Source organism: Saccostrea cucullata, unplaced genomic scaffold (genome assembly GCF_032062105.1).
Source record: "Saccostrea cucullata isolate Sc308-1 unplaced genomic scaffold, CSIRO_AGI_Scuc_v1 ctg236, whole genome shotgun sequence".
Taxonomy (NCBI): Eukaryota; Metazoa; Mollusca; class Bivalvia; order Ostreida; family Ostreidae; genus Saccostrea; species Saccostrea cuccullata.
The window spans coordinates 120,190-146,526 of NW_026932733.1; the positions used below are offsets into that span (position 1 = coordinate 120,190).

Here is a 26,337-nt window from a genome sequence, read left to right on the forward strand (position 1 = left end):
TATCGGATGTAGAAGTTTTAACAAAATGTGATCAGAAAAGCTCACTTGAGCCTTCGGCTCAGTAACTTAACAAAGAAACATTTCAGACATTGGATTAATTTAGATTCATTCAGATGTTCCATGGAATTTGAAACAAAATTGATATGTAGGAATTTTCTTGTTCTGCAAAGGTTCTTTATTCAAATTTCTGGTCATTTATATGGAAAAGGGTTACCTTTCAAAGTTTTCTTAAAATTTATATTTCGTATCATTATCAAGGACAAAGTTTACCTACCAAATTTTCGTGACCCGTCGGCAGGGGATTTTAACATCTCCATGGCACCTTATTCCGCCTCTGACGTTTTGGAGGCCCGTTTTTGCTTTGCTCCTGATTTGTGCTGTTTAACCATATATTTTATTATTTAAATTTCTATAATCATGGACAAAGATTACCTTCCAAATGTTCAGGACTTCGTAGGATAATTTCGTCCATAACAAAGACTCATAAGAGTTTTAAAAAGTAAAAGAAAAAACCAACAAGGATTAAATATCAAGAAAAAGACATCCAGATGATATTGCTCTATGTCAGGTTCACACATTAACTAGCCTTCTTCAAGTGTTATCCCAAGCGGATAACAAGATTGCATGGAAAGTCCATTAAATTATCGGGTCCAAGATGATAGCTTTTTTTAAGAGGAATGTTTCTATACACGAGATAATCTGGTAACATTTTTTTTTCCTGTCAAAATTTTTGGTTAAGATCGGTTAGTCTTCAACAATGTTAAGAAAATATGAAATAATTTGATAAGTAATTGTTTTTAAATAGTTTTTATACATCTTGAAAAATCTGGACTCACTTTGGAGGATATATATATCATACTGATATTCAGATAGTGAAGACGAAGATTTCTTGAAATGTTTAATAAAAAGTGTACTCATTAAAAGTAAGGCTATATAGATTCTCAATTTTTGGCCAAAGTTTACAAGTTGGGGGTGCAGTGAAACTACGAAGTACCGGGGTATTTGTAAAATTCTAAGGGGTATAGTAATGTTCTTATCAAGTGACATTTAAATCATGATTGTTTTCATGAATTATGTATTTATCATGTACATGAATTAATAAAAACAAATTATAGAAGTATTTCTTCCTCTTTTTCTGTTCTGTAAAATCATTAATTTTCATGGGGGTTAATTTTCGTTGTATGAAGAGACACACGAATTCATGACCAACACGAAATGTAAAATATAATAAACATTACTACTCAACACTTCTCTAACCACGAAATCAAATCTCCACATATCAATAATTTTTTCTTAAACCTCGAAAATATGTGATTTTACAGTATTATAATACTAAATTGAAAGAACAAACACAGTTCTTTGATGATCAATATTAATAAAAGTACGAACCTTACAGATGACGCAAAGGTATGCCTTGGTCATCCAAACATTGAGAGAGAGCTCATCAAATCATACTTTTCTCTTTCAGATTAATTAAAAAAACTATTTTATTGTAATATAAGTAAAAACAAGTAACAAAATATACAACAACATTGAAAGAACTTGATAACACAGGCGAAGTGACGTATGAATTCTTGAATATGAAGTCTTCTTTTCACATATATGACAATTGCGATTGAAAATCTACAGCATTTTCTGAAGAAACTGTGTAAAAGAATTTGAGTGGACACAAAACAATCGCATCAATATTATTATGAAATAATAATGTGTTTGTCTGTGTGTGTTAGAGAGAGAGAGAGAGAGAGAGAGAGAGAGAGAGAGAGAGAGAGATTCGTCCACATGAATCAAGATACAGGAGACAATGCATGTAATTACTTTCTTCCCTTTGAGTTCAGGAGACAATTCCTGCAGCTGATTGCCTTTCTATTTACAACAGTTCTTCACCGATTTCACGGCAGCAGGATCTGTCAGCGCTCAACAATCACATTTGTTGGGCACCGCTTTGTAATTAGTCAAACAGCTGATCAGTCCAATATCTCGATTTCATTTTAAAACTCGTCATCAGAATCATCCAGAAGAACAATATTGTCAGTGCGCGTTTCCTGGGTCTGAAATGGAAAACATCAGGAAATGTTGCTAAGTTTAGTATTCAAATAAAATATTACACAATGTGACGCACAAAAAAGTTGACAGTTAGGCTGTGGTGCTAATCATAACCAGCGAATCCCCCAAACAAGAAACCAATGTAATGAAATTATAAAACAAAAGTTTTCTGTTGATCATTGCTGTATATAGAGAGAAATGATAATTTGGAATCAAATTAATTTTTCCGGTGTCTTTTCTTTCGAATTCTGAAATATTTTGTAATATTTGTTTGTTAAACATTACGAAAAATGTTTTAAAATCTTAATATCAAAATTTTTATTCATAGAAAAATAAAACGTGATAAGGTTGATAAGGGAACAGTATTTATTGCCTTAATGACAAAGATAACTAACCGCCGCAGCCCGGTGGTGATCGACGGTGTGAGCAATGCCTCAACATCGGTCCTCACTGGCCAAGTGTCCTTAACACATTTGTCACAGCAAATACATACCCCGCCGATGATCGTGTGGCAAGTGACTCCAGAGGAATTCATTTTTGACCTGCGTGGCAACATTAATATCGAACATTGACCAGATCATTCTACAATGCTCAGCCGGTGTCGCTCATACATTGGTGAACATTGGTCGTATATCGGTCGATTATGGGCCAATGCTTGGTCAAACATCGACCGATAATCGGCAGATGTATATTGCCCACGGCTCATTACCAATGATTTCAGATTTAACGGACACCGGACGATATTCGGCCATACATCGGCCAATCCTTAAATCCTTAACTACAACTCATTTTTCTTCCGATAATCCCTACCGATTCGCCCGATGACCTCAGTCACCATCCGATTACTATGGGTGTCCAACCGGCAACCACGCCATTTTGTTAAAAAACGCATCTATTGCCCATCGTATACCCCATTGCTAGATAATGTGAATGATACTTTACATTTCAGCCGATGGTCGGGCTATTAAATTTTTCTTGTATCCTTGGCTGAAAAACATGATTGCCCGATAGTAGTATAGGGCGATGAACGCGGAGAAGTCGCATTAATCTTAAGAACACCGATTATTTTCGAAAATTAAATAATTTTAAGTCACCAACAGTCGCCTGTTCATCGTTCACTAACCCAAAGTTTGATTTTCACTGCTGGCTGACATTTACAATAATCCAATACCTAACTGTCGACCGATCGATATATATTGAACGAACTGTCTGCCGAATAACATAAATAATTAATCCAGAATATATAAACGACCTCTTCAATTGGAGGAATCGGCCGCTGATGCAACAATAAACCCTAGTCACATTTCCAAAAACGACCAACGGCCGACGGTTTTTGAAGCAAAAATGGGATTCTTCGGGTGACAGTCAGCAGTACATCGGCCTTTGTCTTGCCCGATTTTGACCTCTTTTTTGTCGCCCGAGCAATTTTGTGTCCATTGGTCCAAGTTATAATTTTTTCTGCGTTGGTGGCCGATTTCTTACCAACACAGGTTATCGTACCTACAGACACAAACCTTCAAAATCTTCACAAACGTCCGACTATTGGCGGTCAGTTTATTAAATCGGTCATCCGTCGTTCGACAATAAGGGTGTCCAAAATTACGGCCGACGGTTAAAATCAAACTGTAGCTCAGAGCTCGATAATCAGGCGACGATTCGCCGACTTGTGAATATTTAACCTATTAAGGATGAATAACACAAACAAAATTTTGGTGCATGGCTTGATATATATTTTTTGAACGGAAATAACATAAATGATTAATCCGTAAGATACGAAGAAATCTTAAGCATTCTTTGCTGCTTAAATATGCGCCATTTGTCGTTTTTTATGCAATTATATACAAAATTTTGCACACATTTTCAACATTGAGTTATAATCTTACAAAATGCTGCCACTTTGCCTTCCAAACATTACTCATGTCACCTACCTGAATATATATCCAAGAAAAATCATTGTTGATTTCTAAAGAAAAAAGATTTTTTCTTGTGTTATTTATCCAAGTCATCGGTGTTCCTAGGAATTAATGTGACTGCTCCGTGTCGCCCGACACTCGTGTCGGCCGATCATGTTCTTTCAGCCGACAAGATCAGAAAAATTTAGTAGCCCGACCATCGGCTTAAATGTGACCTAGGCATTAAAACATTGACCGATAAACACAATATTAAAATTGGTCGGCCCACGAAAAAAGAGGTCAAATTCGGGCAAGGGAACGGCTGATGAACAGTCGACTATCGCCCGAAGAATCCTATTTTTGCCTCCCTTACGTCGATTGTCGGCCGTTGATCGTTTTTGGGAATATGACTGGTTATTACTCGGCACTGAGGACAAATGAACAGTGACGGAGGGTTCTTGAAGTCATATAATCGAAAGATGGGCGACCGATGGGTTTTTGATAAGTTCTAGCTAAAAACCAGCTTCTCAACCGATGCCCACATCGCTCCTCACCACCAACAAATCATTAAGATATCTTTAAGGATTGGCCGATGAACGATTGAACATCGTCAAGTGTCCGGTGAATCTGAGGTTATCGGGGGTGAGCGGTGATCATTGGCCGATCATCAGTCAATGTTCGACCAAGCATTGACCCATAGTCGACCGATGTAGGACCGATGTTTATCAATGTATCAGCCTTAATTGCCGAGCATGATAGGATGATCGGAGAAAACTATCCGATGTCTGGTCGATGTCCGGTCGGTCATCGTTGCCATGAAGGTCAAAAATGATTTCCTCTGGAGTCACTTGCCATACGATTATCGGCGGATTATGTCTGTTGTTGAGTTGGTTGTGTTAAGGACTACTTGGCCTATGAGGACCGATGTCTAAGCATCGATCACAAAACAAATTAAGTATCAGTCACATTATCCAGCGATGGGGTATACGATGAGAAAACGATGCTTTTTTTGATAAATATGGTGTGGTTTTGGGCGGACATCTATAGGAATCGGACGGTGACTGAGGCCATTTGGCGAATCGGTTGGGGTCATCGGTAGAAAATTAGTTGTAGCTAAAAATCAGCGATGTCTCCAACGATGCCCCACATCGCTCCTCATCGGCAACCCATCATTAACACATCTTTCATGGATTGGCCGATCTATGGCCGAGCATCGTCAAGTGTCCGTTGAATCTGAGGTCATCGGGGGAGTTGAGAGGTAGGCAACATACATCGGCCGATCATCGGTAGATGTTCGACCAAACATTGGCCCATAGTCGACCGATGTACAAACGATGGTCATCAATGTATGAGCGATGTAATAAACATCGGCAGATTACCCTGGAATATCGTTTTATGATTAGCAATGCATCGCTGGGCCTTTGTAAGTCCGGCCGGCAACCACACCATTTTTATCAAAAAACGCATTGGTTGCCCTTCGTATTCTCCATCGCTGAATAATGTGACATACTTTAAGGACTACTAGACCGATGTAGATGTTGGGGCATCGCTCACACCACGGATTACCATCAGTCTAAGGCCACCGGCCGGGAAATGTGACTAAATCACGGATCATCGACCAAGAACTCTTATGCCTAGGTCACATTTCCCGGCCGGTGGCCGTAGACCGGTGGTAATCGGTGGTAATGCGTGGTGTGAGCGATACCTCAACATCGGTCCACATCGGCCTAGTAGTCCATAAAGTATCAATCACATTATCCAGCGATGGGGTATACGATGGACAACCAATGCGTTTTATGATAAAAATGGCGTGGTTGCCGGCCGGACGTACAAAGGCCCAGCGTGCATTGCTAATCATAAAACGATATTCCAGGGTATCGGCCGATGTATATGACATCGCTCATAAATTGGTGAACATTGTTCATACGTCGGTCGACTATAGGCTAATGTTTGGTCGAACATCGACCAATGATCGGCCGATGTCTGTTGAAAGCCACTCAACCCCCCGATTACCTCAGATCCAACGGACACTTGACGATGCTCGGCCATACATCGGCCAATCCATGAAAGATGTGTTAATAATGGGTTGCCGATGAGGAGCGATGTGGAGCATCGATGGAGGCATCGCTGATTTTTAACTACAACTTATTTTCTACCGATGACCCCACCGATTCGCCAAATGGCCTCAGTAATCGTCCGATTACTATAGGTGTCCAGCAGGCAACCACACCATCTTTATCAAAAACGCATCGGTTTCTCCTCGTATACCCCATTGCTTGATAATGTGACTGATACTTCACTGAAGTTCTCAATTTTAAGCCATTCGCTAATATTTGGTGACGTATATATCTCGAATGTTACGTTAATCAACATACATGTATTCGTAATAAACCAAAAAAAAATATCAACTAAAAATATTTTGATCACGATTTGCAACTGAGCAAAGTACAGTCTAGTGCAGTTTTTGATAAAGTTACAGTCTACACATTCAAAATGTGCAAACACAGTTCAATTTATCGTTCAAGCACTTAAAAAAGCAATTGCTGCTAAAGAGGAAACTTACCTGCGCAGTAAATTCTGGGACTTATAAATAAAAATCTATAATTAATCATTAAGTTGACACAATTATATGGTACGTTTCCATACTATAAATGTCTGGAGGATGTTTGAACAAAGCCACATAATATAAATATAAAAAACATTTTTTTTACTTTTGTCTATAATCCAACACAAAACGATACTCTCTAGAAAAAAAAAATAACAAAAGGCGGTCCCTGATTATTGTCATCCCAAAGTGCTCCTTTAGAAGCAGAACCTGTCATTAGATAAATGATATGTAATTTAATCTCTTACTAATGACTGTTTTACCTGGGTGATTCTTTCTTTCATCATTTGTATTTGTCTCTCGTTCCTGTAACAGTAGCGAGCTATGTAGGCCATACCAATGATACACGCAGCTCCCACTATTCCAATACTGATAGGCACCAGCACACTCATCAAGTATTTCTTATCCTGACAAAAAATTATCACAAGTTCTTATTTCTGTGAATCCAATCTTCGTGAATATTATTAGAAAAAGGTTTTTTTCCAGTTGTTTGCATTATACAGAAGAAAAAGAATACATCTTTAGTCTGCGATTTAACAAGGATATGACCATTTGGCAAACACTGTACAGAATTTTCTATTATCTCTGAGAAAAAGGCAATATCAATACACACGAGCCTTCTTTGCCGATTATATTGGACGTTGTTCGTAATTTGGATTTGGAAATCTACAGTAACGTTCATAACATGTTCAACAAACGTTGATATATGTCTTGTTTGGCAGAGTATACCAATATAGTAAATTATCTTTTTTAAGTATAAAATTCAGCTATGCAAATCTTGTTGCTATTTTTTAAATTTCTCTTTTATGCACATCAGCAAAAAATAAATGCTGAAGCACTATTTAATCAATTTTTTTTTTTTACAAAGTTTGCAAAGAAATACCTAATGTGTACAAAAATGTAGTAAAAATTGTTATTATTTTTAAAAAAAAAGAATATATCGGTTTAAAATAAAAAAAAAAGCATTGAGATAAAATAGGAAAAAAAGAACAGAAGACGAATAGATGAGAGTAGAACTGAATCCTTTGTTTTCTACTATACATTTGGGATACCTTCCATAAAAGATTTCCAAACGGGCTGTCTTCCATAGGCACTGAAAAAAGAGGGGAAAACATCTAAAAAGACAGATACATATATCAAAAGCACATTTATTTAATGTCTTGAATGTGAAAAAATATGTGACCAAATCTTATTTCAGAAAATAGACTATCGAGAACGACATTACAGCCTTCATTCCAATATCGGACACCATTTCCAAGAAAATCATTTATTTCTTTGATTCAAAGACAGACATCTTCAATAACGAATCCTATCATTTGTTCTCTGAAAAAGAACACAAAACGCCATTTTCTTATCTATCACTGAACTTCACGTATTCCCTTGGTTTGGAGAAAGTAAATGGAGTTGCATGTCTAGCCTTACTTAAAAAGAAACCCTTCTTGGCTTTGAAAAAAGCTTTTGCTAATATTGTTGTTGAAAATCAGCACAATTTATCTTGACATAGCAAGACTACAATTATTACCACTGTGTCCTATCACGTTAATATTGTGCCTTTGCCCTCTAATTTATACGATACTATCCGGGGCTTGAGAATTCCACAAAATCAAGGAACCTTTGTCTGAAAACAAAGACTCATCATAATCATCTTGTTTTGTAATGCCCGTTAAAACAGATAAATATTTCATAACATGCAATAGCTTCTTATTATCAAACGCATAAAGTGACATAATGACTATCGACCCAAATTATGAGATGTGTTGCAGATATCAACAACGCATCTGTACTTCTGTTTTGCCATCCATCATTTTATTTCTCACTGGAATGATGGGAGATCGGTATCTTCATACCCCTGTATTCAATCATTTTTTCCCTCCATTGATTACTTGTTACATTTCCCCTCTCCGTTACTACATCAGTCAGGTTTATTTTTAATGAAGAGGGGGATTTCTTGCCTTCTCAAAACACATCATGACAATTACATCTTCATAATGGCTTATTCATGGTATCACCGTTCTGGTATCGATGTATAATTGCAGAATTTGTAACAGCTCTGTCGAGAGATAAAACCTCTGGCAAGGGATGGAATAACAAACAGCAAAAACGGGCATCATTTAATACATTACAGACTGTCGCTAGTAGTAAAAGTCATGTTAATGATACCAATCCTCCACAAACAAGGCTTACATGATTTTCACTTTACACAGACATATTTGATATGGTACTTGGTAATCCAAAAAAGATAGGAACACTAATTTTAAATGGTCGAGTTTATGCTGTCATGCTGACCCTGTCATGTTTAGAAGTTAGAGATTTTTTTCCATAACCTCCTACTCAAGAGGGACTTTATTAACAAACAAACAAATATAACATTCTTTAAGAGCGCAGTGATTTGCAAATAGGCTATATACTTTTATCAATATTCATTTGTTTGAGTTAATTTAGTTATTTTTGTAACAAATTATGAAATATATACTGGCCTACCAAGATTAAGATGGTGATTGTTGTGTTTGGGATATCTTGGTCGAATAGGAACGTTTTCAGCAAAGCCCGTAAACGGATGAAGTTGGTGATATTCGTGTGTCGTCTGCTCTGCAGATTTCACAGTATGCGTTGTCGTCATATTCTCTCTGACGTCATTTCCTGTTGTTAATACTCTGATGGTCATGTTTGTCGGGTTTTTTGTTGTTGTTCCTTCTGTTGTAGAATTAATTGTTAAAGGAACTGTAGTGTTCACAGCATTTGTGCTACTGATGCTTTCATTTGAATGTAGAGAAACGTTTAGTGCAGGTTGGATAGATGCAAGTGTTCCATTTTCGATTGTTGTCTCGTTTTCAGATGATATGGTTTCTGTTTCTGCCTTTGCTGTTTGAAAGAAGTGTATTTCATTGTAAATCTGAGTTGTTGATTTATCATTACGAAGAATTCGATCTAGTAATTTGTCAGATGGTGTTTTCATCGACGTTTGAATATTAATTTCCTTTGGATTTCCATATTTATATACATGTGGAATACTTTCACTTTTATTATCTGTTGATTCTGTCATCGATAGTTCATTCGATACCTTCGGGTTTCGATTTGCATTATTTGCTTCAGTAAGTAAATCGTGAGTTTCTAAAGTGGCAATAGTAACTCCCGCGGAATAATTTCCGTTTATGGATCTAAGGTCCTGGATGTGTTTGATGGAAGATAAATCAACCCTGGTCTGCAAAGAACTTCCAAGCAAATCGGAAGTGGTTGTTGGTTTATCTAATGGAACAGCAGAAATCCAATTACAGAAATGGTACGCCTGCCAAAATAGCAAGTGCGGGAGTCCAAAGTGTGTGTTCATCTTTCTGTCAGTTTTACCTCATCAGTCCATCTACAAAACAAAATTATAAGAGAATTCTATAACAGTTGATAGCATCTTAAGCGTATATCTGCCTGTAATGACATAAGATGAGTCCCACTATATCATAGAAAAAAAACTCTTTAATTTATATATGCTCTATAAACTGCCCTACATGAGTACGCCCTACAGGTTTTAAAATAAACTATATCAAATAAAATTTTGACTTCCCTTAAAGGAAATATAAATTAATATTAAAGTTTTATCCTTTCCCTACTATAAAAGTATGACCAATTTTTTCAAAGTCTATGAAAATGTTTATTTCGACATGTCTTTTTTCTAGAAATTTTCCTGTTGCCTACAAAATTGTTCCCAAGTACATCATTACGTTACTGATGGTAAACAACAAAAAGCTGTCACGTTGGTATCATATGGGACCAACTTGGTAGTATCTACTTCACAATGATTTTCATGAGCTAAACTCTCCAAAGCTTTACTCGTGGTTCTATTTGAATGATTCAAGGCTTCTTGTAATTTCTGTTTATCTTAAAATTACTTGCTGACAAGAATCTTTAATTTATAATAGGATTAAAAGAGAAATTCTTACTTTAAAGTGCTACGTGAGAGAATGTTTTATAAAAGGTCAAATATTCAGATAGTGGTATCTTCTTTATTTCCTTGAAAAATCTCAATTGGTCGATGGTTTATTGAATTCTTAAGAAATAAAAATCAACAAAATATTTTTAATGAATAACAAAATAAAAAAATATTAAAAAAAAATATATTAAATATATATAATAACAAAAAAACCGCACACATTTATAAAGCCCAGGACAGAAACTGATAAAGGGTTTCAAAAAATTAAATTAAAGTATATCTTTGTTGAATATCTCCAAAAAGATAAGAAATTATAACTTAAATTAAAGCTTATATGAACTTGGTGTACCATTTGAGCTAAAGATTCTTTTACACAGGAGTTCGGAGTTTGCCTGTCAAGCGAACTTCAAAATTATAAATTATGTACAAACATATATCAGGTTAACAAAACGTTTTTAAGTACATTTTGATAATATTCTTTTTGCTGAATGTTATTTATACATGTACAGTTATTTGTTATGTTATTTGTGATCAGGATCTGTGCGAGTTAGTTGTGCTTGTGTGTGTTTGAGGGAGGGTGTGAGAAAGGGTGTGTGTGAGAGGTTTGTGTTTACCCGTATTGTTGTAATGTATTATAAATGTAAACTCAATGCATTGTATTTGTAATTCATGACCATGATATAGCTGCAGAATTGTAGCTCTCCGAAAAAAATATATTGATAGACCGGAGAGGTACAGTGCCACCCATTGAAAAAACTGTATATTTATTGCGCACAAAAAGCTGCCTTGATTTTGGATTGATTTTGGATTGAATCTTCCAAATTCTTACCTGAATTGCAAAAAGATATATTTAAAAAAATTCCTTACTCCTCGATCAAGTACATTCGTAGTTTACATCTGCATTTATAAGCAATTTGCCTTTTCCCCAATCTAGTCAGTTTTTGAATAAATATTGTTTAAATTAAATTTTTTAAAAAATCCGAACTAGATGAATTAATCAAACGTGAGAGCCGATAAAAAATAAAAAAAAAGTGAAAATGAAAGTATTTAAATGAATTGGCTGGTGTTTGTAAAAATCGAAAGAAGACCTTTATATATAATAAAAATGTTACTCCAACAAAACATAACTTTGATTCAGCAGGCTAAAACTTTAGGTACTAATTATTAAGCCAATCCTTACCATAAAATATTTAACATAAAAATATTAAAAATATATTTTCAGTAATCAGTGTTCAGTAATAAGAAAGTGGGTCCTACAATAAACTTTATATATTAAATTTCAAGAATTAAAATCAAATTTTCGTTTTTATTATCATCCCCAGTACTTTTAGACAAGAAAGTACAATTTTGTATTTTAATACATAAAATAAAATCATAAGAAAAATCTTAAATCTTACTTAATTTAATACTGAAATTCCATAATCCACATGAGTAACAATTCAATACCACTTCTCACATCACGCGCGTATTTCACAATGACACAGACGATATAGCTAAGCCAAGCCTTGCGCGTCAATATTAGAGCGCAGGAAAAATATTATTTAACATGATGCTAAATTGCATTGCAGAACAAAATTTTCGCAGGCCATCGTCCCATATGTCCGCCTTTTTGTACAAAGAATTTGCTTTTGGACCCTACACTTTTGATTTTTTTTAAGTGAAAAAATCTTTACACCCTCATATATAACAGCAATATTTTTTTTATTGTTCTAATATATGTCCTCTGAGAAATTTAAGAATTTTATTAGTTTTTAAAAAATCTTAGTTTGAATACAGATTTTACTTTTATGTTGCCTTTGAAAAAAATTTCCTTTAAATATCAACCAGATTTCTGAAGAAAACGTAATTTCAGTTGAAATTTAAAATCTCACATTCTAAGAAATGCACGGCATATTAAGGATGTGTTATTTTCTGATTAGCATCGCAGGATAAAGGACAAATAACCATGAATGGTAAGATGAAAATCATATAACCATCTACAGTTTACAAAAAAAAAAAACCCTACGATAAGGACCCATATCATACATTTTGAAATTTATTTTTATGCAAAGGTTTAAGAGAATTTTCAACATTTTAATTTTTTTTTTACAGCTAAAGGTAAAAATATTGGTATAAATGTTACATTAAAGGTTAAGAATTTTTATGGTTAGTTTTAAATTCTCTGAATTCTAAAATTATAAAGTAATATGAATATAAAATTCTTTCATAAAAGATGGCTACAGGTAATTAGCCAAAATGTAAAAATCTGTATTTTAGAATTTAGATAATATATATTCATCTATCCTTCTGTATTTAATAATCCAGAAGTGAAAAAGAATTAAATGGTTACATGATCAGTACATACCGGTCCCTGCTGACAAAGCAGATAACAACATTGTTTTGTTGTAAATTGTATTTTAGAAGAAGGTTTTAATTCTAGAAGTGGTAATCCAATTTATACTCATAGTTCCCTTTCTAAAGAAGAAATTCTTCAAAATCATATGTCATTTTTGAATATTTTTGATATCCCAAAGAACCGAAATGAATTTGAACTACCATATATAAATATATATATATATATATATATATATATATATATATATATATATATATATATATATATATATATTGGATTCCGAAACTTCATATGACATCTTACAAACAAAGATACAAAGCGGGTTCCTGTAATTGTTCAACCAAGCCTCTTTCTTTACTCCTCACTAAGATATAAACGGTAGTGAAGGAGAAACTTCAATAGCACTGTGCTACAATATATTCAAGAAGTGGTGTAAATCAGATGTGGATATTTAAAAATTCCAAGGAACTTTTGGACAATTTGAAATCAATATATTTTACAAAATCAACAGCTTAAAAAGCGACGACTTTTCAACTTTTTACACAAACATTCCCCACGATATCAAATTAAAGCCCAGTTAATTTTTTTTTTTATGCAAAATCATTGAAAGCTGCCTTTTCAATAAAAATGGAACTCATAAATTTATAAATTTACTTACCTTGTCACTGGTCATTTGCAAAATTATTTCAATAAAAAGCATTCTGATTGTAGACAAAAGTACTCTGAAGTCAAAAGATGCTTGAGTTTCTGATTGGTAATATCTATGTTGTTTTTGGAGACCAGATCTTCCAACAACCTATTGGAATTCCCATGGGTACCAAGTTATTAGCAGACCTATTTTTGTATTCATATGAAGCAGAATTAATGTAAAATCTTATGCATGAAAAGAAGAAAACACTTGCTGTGGCCTTCAACTCGACATTTAGATATATCGATGACGTACTGTCAATTAACAATGGTAATTTCCATTCTTATGTCGATACGATATATCCTGGTAAGCTTGAGATAAAAGATACCACATAGTCTGACACATCTGTTTCATACTTGGATATTTTACTTGAAAAAGACGTTAATGGTAATCTAACAACCAAGTTATATGATAAACGTGATGATTTTAACTTTTCTATAGTCAACTTCCCTTACTTATGCAGCAATATACCTTCATCACCTGCATACGGAGTTTATATATCTCAGTTGATTCGATACGCAAAAGCATGCTCTACGTGTGAAAAAAATCTTAAACGAGGTAAATTGTACACAAACAAGTTGATGAAAAAAGAATTTCAGCAGTCTCGTTTAAAGTCATCATTCCGTAAGTTCTATGGTTGATACAATGACCTTGTCAGCAAATACAATTTATCATTGAGTCAAATGCTGACAGACGTTTTTTCATACTTATTGATAGTGCATTATTTATACACTAAATTGACGATGGATTTTTCCGTTATTTCCCGATCATGATAAGGAGCACACGGCGGATGTGACCGATCGGCAGGGGATGCTCACTCCTCCATGGCACCTCAACCCACCTTTGATGTTTTGGAGGTTCGTGTTTGCTCTGCTCCTATTTTGTATTGTTTTATTGACTTTTGATCTGGAATACTGCTCGTTATTTCCATATTTTTTCAATTATAGTCTGTAATGAAATATTTCGAGATAACGAAGAGTATTCATGCTCAAAGGTCCATCATGTAAGTATTGAATATATATACATTTTAAAAAAAAACATGTTCCGTTTGAAAAGAAGTTTTTAAGATCGTGTAAAAAAACATCTCAAAAAATGTTTAAACTTTTCAACCCTAATTGAGCCCCAGGACGAAAATGAAAATTCTGAAACTCCATTTTATCTAAAAACATCAAATATTATATTTTTTAATAACAATGTCAGACCTTTGTGTGTCACACATTTGGGTATTGATCTCACGTACTTAATTTTGTTAGAAGTTTCAGGCTTGAATTAAAATTTTGTTGATAGCAAGAGACCTAGATTTTTCGGAAGAGTGATCAGCTTAATATCTTCTGCTTTGTTTCATTTCTAAGTAGCTATCATCAAACTCATCAAATTTGAGGGATGACGGCAATTTAAAATTTATCATCATCCCAAAAATAATCCGCACTAACTGTGACATCTTTCATTGAATAATTGAAATTAAAAAGGATTTTACTGTAAAGAGAATGTTACCAAACAGTTAAACAGAGGGGTTTGAATTGATGTATGAATTGTAATCATTTTTACATTAGCTTCTTGTTCACCTTGGTAGCGGTTATAGCATCCTCAAAGCACTCATAAGGATGTATTCATTTAGAAACCTTCTTGACAAACATTATTGCGCAAAATCCAGGTAAAGATAAAATCGTGAAAAGAGAATGAAAAAAAAGTTGATTGGTTTTAAAGTGATGTCTGAAAAATACTCACTGCACAAATTCAACCTAGCTCGATAAGCATCGTAAATAGTAATTATGTCGATAGAATCAAATGACGTAATCAAGCTTATTTATGAGGATGCGTTCGAAATAATTTGCTCGTAATTCATTAATACAATCTACTTAATTTGCTTTTAATCCATTAAAAGAATTGTGATTGCATCGATTAGTGATACTGTTAGACACGGATCAAGACTTACACACAAGTATATCTAGCTTCTGTCAAAAAATCTTAATTTTAATAGTGCTTACTTAAAAAACTTCCAACAGATTTGGAAGAAAGACCGTAATTAATGTCCTAGGAAATTTAACCTGCTTCCAGTTCATTGACTAAAAAGCCTAGTTTTGTGCTTATAGCGGGGACTTGTTCCAATCTACAATATTTATGAGCCTTATATCGAAGGGGTTCGCTGTGCCAAGTGGTATCGATTGAAATTCAATTCTTTAGTGTCTTAATGCATTAAGTATTCTAACCCTTGGAGAATTGTACTCAAACAGTGTAGAACAGAGGTTAACCGGAAGTTATATATTTTTCCCGGTTGCTGACAAAATAAATTCTATTGTAGGGATGTTATTTTTTCGGGATTATTAAGTTACATTTCATGTCAGCGGAATATTTGCACTTGATTATTTAATAAGGCATTTTGTGTGGGTTTTTATCCGATCCGGTCTGAGAGGAGTTGAATAAAATTAGGTATAATGATTCCTTATGTTCACATACGAGAACTTACTAAAGATACCCAAACAACTTCTTACTAATATGTATACTTTAATATATACTTATCCGTGTAAGATTCGTGTAAGATTTGAAAAAAATCAACCTTAAAGCCTGTGCAATTTCTTTAATATTTAGGTAATCTATATTAGAATATGTGAAAATATGTTGAGTACCTAGTTTCTTTTGTTTTCATCATGTTTTTCTATTTACTGACAGCATTATACTCGATATATAGCACTATACAGAACTTTAAAATAGGTATTGCTACAACTTATCGTCAAAATTCATTCTTTATTTTCATCCCGATTTATACAAAAGGATCGAGGCGTTTATGATATTAGGAATATTAGGATTTAATGGTACCTGATCCCACCCCCTGATTTCTTCAGATGCTTCAGCTCTCAATTTTGTTTCCTTGAAATTTTGAACTTGATTACCGTTCATTATCTTGACAGTACCAGTATAGATGACGTCACTCGACTAGGGACCTACATGTACCTTATTGACAAAATTAACTGCAATACTTTAGTTAGTTTTTTCGTTAAGGATGACTTTTACTCGGATGATGAAAAATACTAACAGGATTGAAAAACCATCTATTGTACATTGTAGTGTGATTGCAGATTTAATATTCACTTTCAATTTTAGTGTCCCCTCGGTATTTTTTTTTTTTCGAAAATACAGGTCTTTTTCCAAACTATGACCAATGTTTTCTTTTTTATCAAAAAATAAAAAAGTAACAAACCTCTTTGGATTATAAAGTATAATGTACTTGGAATATTTTTGTTTTATGTCTACTAGATAAAAAATAAGACTTGAACTATAAACCCTCTCAAGAATTTCAGTCAGAGTTTCCACAGTCAATTTTCTATTTTTTTTTTCCATTTTTAAACTAATTAACAAAATCTGAATGATAACAACTCTAATCTATAGATATATATTTCCCTCATTTTATTTTTGTTGAAGTAATTATGATGGTATTTATTTATTTTAGGTCAAGAAGCAAATTCTAGAGATATGCTGTCTGGCAAAGTTTTTGTTCACTGATATTTTCGAAATTCTTCATTGCCTCCATTTTATTAAAAATAAAACATGAGCTTTAACAAACATAATATTTGCAAAATGAGGTTTAGAAACACAGAGACTCACAACTTCAGAAATATTTCAAGAAAAGAAGAAATTGTGTTAAAGAAAAAAATAAATAAAAATTATTCCGAATTTCCTCTGAAACCTGTATTTTTTCATCAAAAATTTAAAGTTTAATATTTTAGATTGATATTGAGCTATAACATATTGTACTTTATAGCATTCTATTTCAACTAAAACCCTGAGTAAACGTTATCTTTTATTATCAGATTTTGATCAAAGTTTGATAAAGAAACGCTCATGTAAAAATTATTTATGATAAATCAATTATTAAAAATATTTGAAATCAAATTCAATTTTTAAGAATATTTAAATCATTCATTTAACACAATGCAGTTTTCAAAATCGTAAAGACAATAATTATAATTATGGGATACTATATTTTGTGACTGAAGGATAGAAGGATGTGCTAGGGACATTAAATGTAGATTTAATTAATATTTTTAATATAAATTTTATAAATTCAAACTCAAACAAAAAAGAAACATTGAAGATATACGAAAGAAGTCAAGGAAAAAATACATTTTAGGGGGTCTGAAAATCGCATATTTTTACAATCACTGACCCAATTATTTTTTCATATTTTTAACTACAAAAAATTCAACTGATTTTTCATTTAATATAATAAATTTTTATAGCGCCCTATATAATAAAAATATTACCCTAAACCGATCATCAGTAAACCATAAATCAGTAAAAAAAAACCTCAAAACAAGAAAATGTTGCATTGCCAAAATAAATTTTTTAACACCCCAAATATTGTGTTTTAGTGCAAAAAGGTCGTGCAAAAATTAACGTGCATAAATTTCCAGAATTAAAAAAAAGTATCATCAAAAAATCCTCAAGTGATATATAATATCATAATATAAAATTTTGTGAGGAGTCAAAACCTAACAAGAGAGCTGACTTGAATTTCTAATGTTTGAGAGCTTAAACGGTTCTCAAAATTTCCCCAAAATACCGGTAGATTTTACAGAAATGTACTCTCATAACAAAAAATCCTTGATATACATGTATAGTCTTTAAATGAAACAAAAGGCGAGATCTGCATGAACCAATAAAACTTAGAACGAGACTATTAATCAGCCAGAGTAGCATGACATTTTTTTAAACACGTGGCATACGTACTCACCTATATGGCTAGTTCTTATACAGACCGGTCATGTGAGGATTCCATACGTCAATCAAGCACTGCAGAGACGCCGAAGTCTGTCTTATCTATTGTTAACAGCGCTACCGGTCGATAATTTAATCACCGGCATTTGGCACATCACAACAGCTAAAACCTTTCAGTTTAAATATTGTTTGTATATTCTCTCCCTGATGCATGTATTCAAGCAAATAACAATTGAATATAGTAAAGCAATGAAATGGACATCAATACTTAACTTACTAAAGTCATCCTCATAGCTTCTAGGGTGCTGATTTAGCACGTACGTTGCCAATGGACCCCTGACCTTTTTTGGCACTCTATGGGCTTGTTTTTCCGATTGAGAAGTACCAACCATGCAGATCCTGCTCTTCCTCATGTGATATAAAACGTCTACAGAAAGGCAGACACCTCGATGCACGTGTTAAAGGTTGTTTTATGTTAGTCGGGATACAAGAACAATCAAAATTTTCCCTGAAAAACCTCGCTACAATCAGCCCAAGGAATATTGAATGAAATTTGTCAGGAGTCCAAAGGTAAAGAGTTGACTCAGTACCGCAATCGTTTGTAAGGATGAGGGTAAGTTAGCTCACAATTTGATGAAACTCATTTTTAATATCAAACACCCTACCATATGCAGTTAATCGTAATAAACAGATACAAGGTAAATCAATAATATTGAATCTCATCACAAAAACATGTAAAAATTATATTATAAAATAATGTAGATAATGATTTAAACATTAATACATGTAAATATTACATGAAAACAAAATTTTCAACTCAAGAAATTTTCAACTTTCTTGGCTTTCTCGAGGTGAATATATTGAGGTGAATATTGAGGTTAATGGTTTTCTTGAAGTGAATATTTTAAATGTTGCCCTCATGTTGAAAATAGAGATGAACTCAAAGGTCCTTTCAAACAATACAAATCAGGAGCAGAGCAAACATGAACCTCTAAAACATCAGAGGTGGGATCAGGTGCCATGGAGGAGTAAAACATTCTCTTTCGACCGGTCACACCTGCTTGTGCTCCTTGTCATGATTAGACATTAACGACAAAATCCATAAATTCAGTGTGTAAACAATGGCCTTACTTTAGTATGAAAAACATTTATCAGAATCTGACTTCATAAAAGAATGTATTTGCTGAAAAAAAAACATTTTATCGACCATAGGACTTGCAAATTAACCATTTTAAACGAGACTGTTGAGATTCTTATTTGATGAACTTGTTTTTGAATAATTTGCCTCGAATTATAAATTGTTTATACGTAGACCATGCTCTTGCGAATCAAATAAACTCGAAATATAAACCCTATATGCAGGTGATAAGTGTAGGTATATTGCTATGCAAGTGAGGGAAATTGACGATTGAAAAATTGAAGTCATAAGGTTTATCAAAAAGCTTCGTTAGGTTAAATTAGTGTCTTTTCTAGTAAAATATCTAAATATGAAACAGTTGTGCCAGACTCTATGTATCTTGTATTTCAAGATGTGTTGACATATGAATGGAAGAAAATTTCGTTAATTGATTAATTAAACGTCGTCCTTATGTCTAAATGTCCAGAAGTGTTCTCTTCTTCTTTGGGTGTATATATTTTGAACAAATTCTGCATCATATGAATACAAAGGGCTCTGCTAATAACGGGGAGGAATTAGAACTTATGAAAATCCCCGACAGATTGTCTTCAAAAACAAAATTGATATTGTCAATTGATCAGAAACTCTAGCAATTTAAAGATCAACTTCAGAATACTTGTTTGTACAATCAGAAAGTTTTTAACAAAAATATTTTGCAAATAACCAATGACAAGGTAATTAAATCTTTACGAGTTCCATTTTGATTGAAAAGCAGAATATGTCAATAAGTATGGACTTAAATTTATCGTGGGAAATGGTTGTATAAAGAGTTGAAAGGTCGTTTAATGATATAAGTAAAATTTTGTGATTTCAAATTTTTCAAAGGTTTCATGGAATTTTAAAGTATTCACACCTGATTGCGCCGCCTCTTCTTGAATAGATATATCTGTTTAAAGACCAACCACTGAAAGAGTTCTTGATTCATTTCTATTTGCAAAGGAGGCGTTCTTTGAAAATAAAAGCTGAACAATTTCTCTATATTATGTTTTATTGTCAACTTCTTAAATACAATATGAGTAACATAACATGAAAAATATAAAAGTATACAAAAAAAATTGGTGAATCTTCAGTGTGATGCAATCAGTTCTGAGTAGAACAGTAATGATTTTTCGCGGTTGCTAGCTTTGGGCACTATTGGCCAAATGTACATATGAGATTCTGCAGGCCTTGGTTGGTGATTCCAACCCCCTTGGGGTACCTCAGTAAAACTGTTCCATTGCTCCGACAGATCCATTTTCTTAAACCAGGCCATTTTGTGCCTTTCAGTCCATCTTAATTCAAGTATATTGCCATGCTGAGTTGCAGTCTTTCTTGCTTTCAGTAGATGCCACTTTGATTGACAATGAGACCGATTAAGAAGACAAAAATAAGCCTTGAGGTGACAGTAGCGTGGCAACATGGAGGAGATTTTCCTGCAACCTCTCTTTAATTTCTTCAAATCCTAGATTCAAAATATTTCGAATTTACAATATATACAGTATAATTCAATATTCTTTTTATTTATATTAAGCGTACAATATTCTTTCAAATGTGATCATAGTGGCTTACCATTACAATGTGTTTTTTCAAGGCTTCTAAACCTTTGTTGGACATCGTTACTCTGCTTGTGTTCAGGGAAAGAAGCATAATTTCAATTTTACGAGACAGAGCATATAAGGCCAGAAACGACACGATAGTAGTGTCGTACATCTCCGAATAACCGAACCAGACCTGGCCAGCGTCCCATTGGCCTTTCCGACAAAACCTGTGTAAAACACGAAAAGTCATATTAGACAAACGGGCAGTGTTTTGAAAAAAAAGTAGGCTAGAATATAACTTTTTTTAAAATATTTATAAAGCAATGATTTGAAAAATACTTCCATGTACTAGTACCTTTCAAATGAAAATGTAAATTAAAAAAAAAAAGGGTAGATCGTGTTGAGTGTTAAAGGTAAAACATGCCTTCACTATTACTACCAGGAAGTTTTGATTTGCGTGAGCATTAGTTTCTTGATGTTATAGCAAGTCAGTTATTTTACCCACCATAAAGCAATTTCCATAGCAAGAAAGAGACGAGGAACATATTCATTAGTGACGGCATCACAGGAACGTAGGTAATTAGTAGCAAAGTCCAGACAGCACTGGAATGATTGAACTGGGTAATCTAATTTCAAGAGGGAGAAAAAAATGCATAAGTAAAGTCTAAAGAACACACAGTTCAGATAAGATGTAACCTTTCTCTTCCTGACAAATAAAATGTAGATACATTGTACATGTTTTCACAAATTGTAATGGTCAAAATAACGAAAAAAAAAATGCAATTTAAATCTAGTTTTTTAAGAATTTTTGTAAAGTTTACAAATTATACTTCGCAGCTTGTAAAAACATTGTTCCCCTGCTGTGGCTTACCCATTGCTTATTTATTATTAATGATCGAGTGTCCATGTTTTAGAGATAAAGATTTACGTGCATACGTATTTTCTTATGCAAATCTTTTATCCCCTACTGGTTTGGGTCATGACTGCAACAAAATTGTACGTATTCAAATAAGCTTTGTCATTAAAAGATTTTTCACGATCCAACCCCCAATAATGCTTGTTCTAGTTTGAAATTGATTAAAAAGGGAAAATTCAAATACAGACTTACAAATGGACAATGAGAATTTTTTTTAATCTTTAAAACTTGCGCGAGTCTTTAATGTGAGAACTCTTGCTCCTGTTCACTTTTATATTTTACAATGACTTATGACGATATAAGGGAAAATGTTATTTGAATATCATCCTAAATGAAATTTAGCCTGGCATGGCTAAATACACATTCTTCTATGAAAATACAAACTAAGAAGCTGTCATTTTGAACAAGACAGCAACTATAATTTTTCCATAATGTTTATTCACTGTTACACTTATCTACTCGCAAATGAGAAAATTTTCTACTTTATGGGACAATTTAAAGAAATTTTCTTAGATATTGTGGGAGTAATGGTTAAAAGGATGCAATCCGGAATCTCTAGAGAAAAAACGACATGGTGTTATTACACACAAAGCTATCGCTACGTCTTAATTAATGACTTCATCCTGAGAAGATTTGTAAAAATTGTCTTTTCTTCAATTATTCTCTTTTCTTTAAATTCAGAAATAGATAAAATTGACAGCTTTCAGTTTTATTCTTATAAAGTTTATATATAATTTTATTAGTAATCTATCTTTGAATGGTTAATTTAAATGATGGGTTTCTTCTAGGTATTTTAATCTCTACCTCCGTTTAATATTCTCTCCATACAGAAGATGTAGTACCAGGCTCGGTGGATTCTGCCGTCAGAGTAACAGACGAAAGATCGCAGCTTCTGGAGATACACTGAAAACTGATCTTTCCTGAAAACAAAAATGGTAAAATAAAAGGAAATCAAATACAAATTGGGAAAATATCTAAGTTTTTTGTGTGTGGCAAAGTTATTGATTTTCATACTGAATTAAACATGTTTAAAGTTTGTTAAATCAAATGAAACTCGAAAGGAATCAAATGACTATGCTCACTCAAAGTAACCTAAGCTATATATATCTTCAGTAAATAAGTGTTCTTTGTATTAATGTCACATAAACCGTATTGCATTACGGTTATAATGGAACTGCACTGTAGCAATTCACACAGTATATTAGATAACAATGTAAAATAGATGGACTGGTTAGATACCTGCAGGTTAGGACCAGACACAAGGCTAGGATGGGAGACACGACTAACCCAATGTCCTGGTTATTTAATTTGTCACAGACCTCGTAGGCTCCAGTACCTGTCAATAAAGGATATGACGAATTATCATCTCATAACTATTTTTGATTATTTCATAATGAGACGTTGAAAAAATATTTTTATTTTCTATGCTTGTAAATACTCATCCGGGACCTTTGAGCATGTTGAATTTTTCCCTGATTGACCAAGTGTAAAATTCGCATGAATTGAATGGTCAACATTTTTATAAAACTAAAAGAGGGACTAAAAATTTTTCTAACTTACTAGAAGATAGCGCACTTTGGAGGTCTCCTGCATTGAGGTAGCTGGTTGCCATATCGGTGTACATGCTTGCTAACATCACCAGATCACTGGGAGACAACTCATCGTGTCTAGATGAACAACTGTTAAAAATATGCAGTTTAAATACATTCATATATTATATAAATCTTCAACAGAAATTGGAACTCTGAATTTTTTTTTTATATTTATCGGTGATTGGTCATATAAAAAAAACATGTTCGTTAAAATTCATTCTGATTCAACACATAGATATTCTGATCTGCTATGCTCCAAATGTACACTGTTTCATTGGCCTTTAGAGATCAAAATTATCTTCATAATTCATTAAAAGATGCTTGAGTTTCTCATCAACAATATCTTTGTTATCTTTAGAGCAAGACCTTCTAACATTCTGTTGCAATTCTAACTGTGCCCTTTATTAGCAGCATGTTTTTTTTCTATTCTTATAAATAAAACATAAGTTTGATTTGAAAATAATTTCTTTTTGATTGGTTTTATTACACTTTTGATAAATTAATGATGTTTAGCAATTAATGAAATTAATTTTTTTTCGCCGATATAAAATACATGGATCTCACGCAATAAAAACACGCACATCTGCCCCACACGTGGATATTGTTCTGCTCTCAATTTGCATTGTTAATTTGGAATTTTGACATAATTACTTTTTGTAATGATTTTAATTCATCGGATTTATCGTTTCTTGTGTTTTTTTATAAAAGGGGTGTAATTAGAGTGTTATAAAACAAGCTTTAAACATACATTGCAAAAAGTTCTGTTTCCAGTTTCATTTTTGTGCCTTCGAACTTGCAAAGTTTCATTATATTAGCATACGACTCCACGACCTGAAATAAGTTAAAAAAAAACATTTAAAATAGATGAGGGATTTTGAAGTTTTTAGCCATCATACCCAGTGAAATGTTGTTATACTTTAAATATATCGAGGTTCTTTTCTTTTTTTAATTTTTTTGCCACACCTGGTGAAGATGACACGTTCTCCCAGTGACTTTCATCATTTGTTGTAGAGCGGTAAGGAATAAAAGACTGCTATTCCCGCTTGCTGAATAAAACCAATACAGATCTGACAAACAGTATCCCTGTTCTAAAGTCTTCAGTGTGGCAGGTCTATGAAAACAATTACAAACGTCTTATTTTTCTCAATTTGTTTAAATTTGTTTGCAACTCATTGTTCTTAGTTTATTTAAATTCGTTTGCAAGAAACAAGGATCAATATAACCATAAACATCCAGAAGTCATCAAATTTCAATCTTGTATTCGTTCTACTGGTTAAAAAATCTCAAGTTCGAATTGAAAGCATTAAAATGTCAAGCCGAATAAAACTCATTGAAAATATATTTTCCCAAGCTTTATCAGAAAAATGAAAGTTAATATTATTTCACTTGTGCTGACAGTTTTTTTTTATGTCATATTTCGAAATTCTTCAATAATTTATTATTATGACATCCTTTAAAGTTTCTTTTGAAGGGTTGTCAATTTTTTCGTTCAGTTTTAAAAATATCTTTTAAAGTTGAAGACAAACCTTCTGGCCATTGGAGAATTTCTGAGAGCACGTAAGCGGATCATGTATTTTATAGTGATCGGCCAAATCCAGCAGGCTCTGACCGGCTGGTGAATTCCTAGTAGTTTTCCTGCATGTGAAAGCCACCACTGGGCGCCTTCTAAATCGCCAGAATGATAAGCAATCTAAATAAGGTTTGAAAAAATTTGTAGCTTAAGCAGTACGTACGTTAAACAGTCAGTGTGTTTATGAGTATTATTTTGAACATTATCGTAATTATTATATATCTATAATATTATGGTTTTTAAAATATTTTATGAAAACAAAATGAAATGTACCTTCCCACGAATTCTGGCAATTTTCGACAATCGGAAAACATCGGATGAGAAAGTCTTATCATCAATTTCTTTCATTAATTCATCCACGGTACCTAGAATTTCTCTAGTCTGCAATATGAAATGGAAATTAATCGAATTTACGCCTTTTATTTTATGCTAAATTAATTTAATTAAAGTGAATTGTATGTTTGTACTCATTCAATTTGTCAATACAATGTTTATAATCTGATAACATTACTTTTTCTGCGTTTTTAAGAAGAATGACAGCGGCAGCATATTCAAGCAGATTATCCACGATGTGTTTGGAGTCTTTTGCAGCGCGCATGTGACGTTCTATATCCTCGTATATGGGAATTAGTCTCTTCACAAGTTCATCAATCTTTTGTTGACCGTTGTCTAACTGGCAAACAGCTTTTATCAATGGATCTATGTCTCTGTGTGAGGAAGACAATACCGAATCATAATTCTATTGATGATGTTGATATGACATAAAAATAAAGAAGATTAATTTTTGTAATGGATTTTGGTGGTCACTTAGGAATTCCTTGAGAACAGTGAACTTCGCATGAACCATGATCAAACGTTCACCGACAGGTTATGTTATAAATTAAAAGTGAATCAATGAAATATAGTAATAATTAAATTGATTGCAGAAAAAGCAGTCAAATACAAATACATATATCACGTTAATTTCAAGGACATGCTTTGAAAGAACTATATGCGGTATATTGCATATATTTGCCCCCACAAAAGTCAAATTTTGAAAAATTCCTGAAATGTGCTGAATTCAATAAATCGTATGAGAAATATAAATTAACAGAAAATATTATAGTGTCAAAACAGTGTATTCACAATTTTTGTTTTTGTGACGTCACAATTCACTCACAAACTAGTCCGATTTTATATCCTTTTTCAGAAAGAGGACAAAATGGACGAAATTTCAACAATTTTAGCTTTAAAATTTATAGAGCGCAAGTTTGTTCAGGAACAATATTAACATATTTCATTGATATTATCATTCTACACATTATATCAAAATAATGATCCTGAACACGCATGCGCTCGGTGACTTTTACTCAAAAATATCGACG

At 33.1% G+C, this 26,337-nt stretch overlaps 2 protein-coding genes across 6 annotated transcripts in view; both read right to left on the minus strand.

Annotated features, from left to right (window-relative positions):
• Positions 1-1,473: 1,473 nt before the first annotated feature.
• On the minus strand, positions 1,474-18,547 carry LOC134235962 (uncharacterized). Of its 2 annotated transcripts, none has more exons than XM_062718138.1 (5): positions 18,218-18,547; positions 9,022-9,898; positions 7,593-7,633; positions 6,804-6,947; positions 1,474-2,048 (listed from the first exon to the last, which is right to left on the minus strand). In XM_062718138.1, the coding sequence occupies exons 2-5, from the start codon at positions 9,866-9,868 to the stop codon at positions 1,989-1,991; spliced, it is 1,092 nt and encodes a 363-aa protein (XP_062574122.1). In that variant the 5' UTR covers positions 9,869-9,898; positions 18,218-18,547; the 3' UTR covers positions 1,474-1,988. The 2 variants fall into 2 exon arrangements, with proteins under 2 accessions (XP_062574122.1, XP_062574123.1); XM_062718139.1 differs by lacking the exon at positions 18,218-18,547 and adding an exon at positions 11,860-11,949.
• Positions 18,548-20,348: 1,801 nt separating this feature from the next.
• Positions 20,349-26,337, minus strand: part of LOC134235963 (adenylate cyclase type 10-like) — a 43,748-nt gene continuing 37,759 nt past the window's right edge. For 3 of the 4 annotated variants that reach the window (XM_062718142.1, XM_062718141.1, XM_062718140.1), the window contains exons 22-32: positions 25,485-25,680; positions 25,247-25,354; positions 24,930-25,093; positions 24,367-24,514; positions 24,152-24,234; positions 23,372-23,490; positions 23,051-23,147; positions 22,616-22,731; positions 21,401-21,521; positions 20,927-21,122; positions 20,349-20,819 (exon numbers count right to left, since the gene is read on the minus strand). In XM_062718142.1, coding sequence (XP_062574126.1) covers positions 20,445-20,819; positions 20,927-21,122; positions 21,401-21,521; positions 22,616-22,731; positions 23,051-23,147; positions 23,372-23,490; positions 24,152-24,234; positions 24,367-24,514; positions 24,930-25,093; positions 25,247-25,354; positions 25,485-25,680 — 1,723 coding nt within the window. In that variant the 3' untranslated portion in view covers positions 20,349-20,444. The remainder of the gene's footprint in view (positions 20,820-20,926; positions 21,123-21,400; positions 21,522-22,615; positions 22,732-23,050; positions 23,148-23,371; positions 23,491-24,151; positions 24,235-24,366; positions 24,515-24,929; positions 25,094-25,246; positions 25,355-25,484; positions 25,681-26,337) is intronic. The other variant, XR_009985510.1, reaches the window with a different exon arrangement.

Bases quoted from the DNA above. Each gene is read 5' to 3' on its own strand.
- LOC134235962 (XM_062718138.1), bottom strand. From the start codon at position 9,868: ATGAACACACACTTTGGACTCCCGCACTTGCTATTTTGGCAGGCGTAC. The intron at 7,634-9,021 runs GTAGGCCAGTAT...CTCTTTTTTCAG, and splicing joins CAATCACCATCTTAATCTTG to TGCCTATGGAAGACAGCCCG. The intron at 6,948-7,592 runs GTATCCCAAATG...ATTTTTTGTCAG, and splicing joins TTGGAAATCTTTTATGGAAG to GATAAGAAATACTTGATGAG.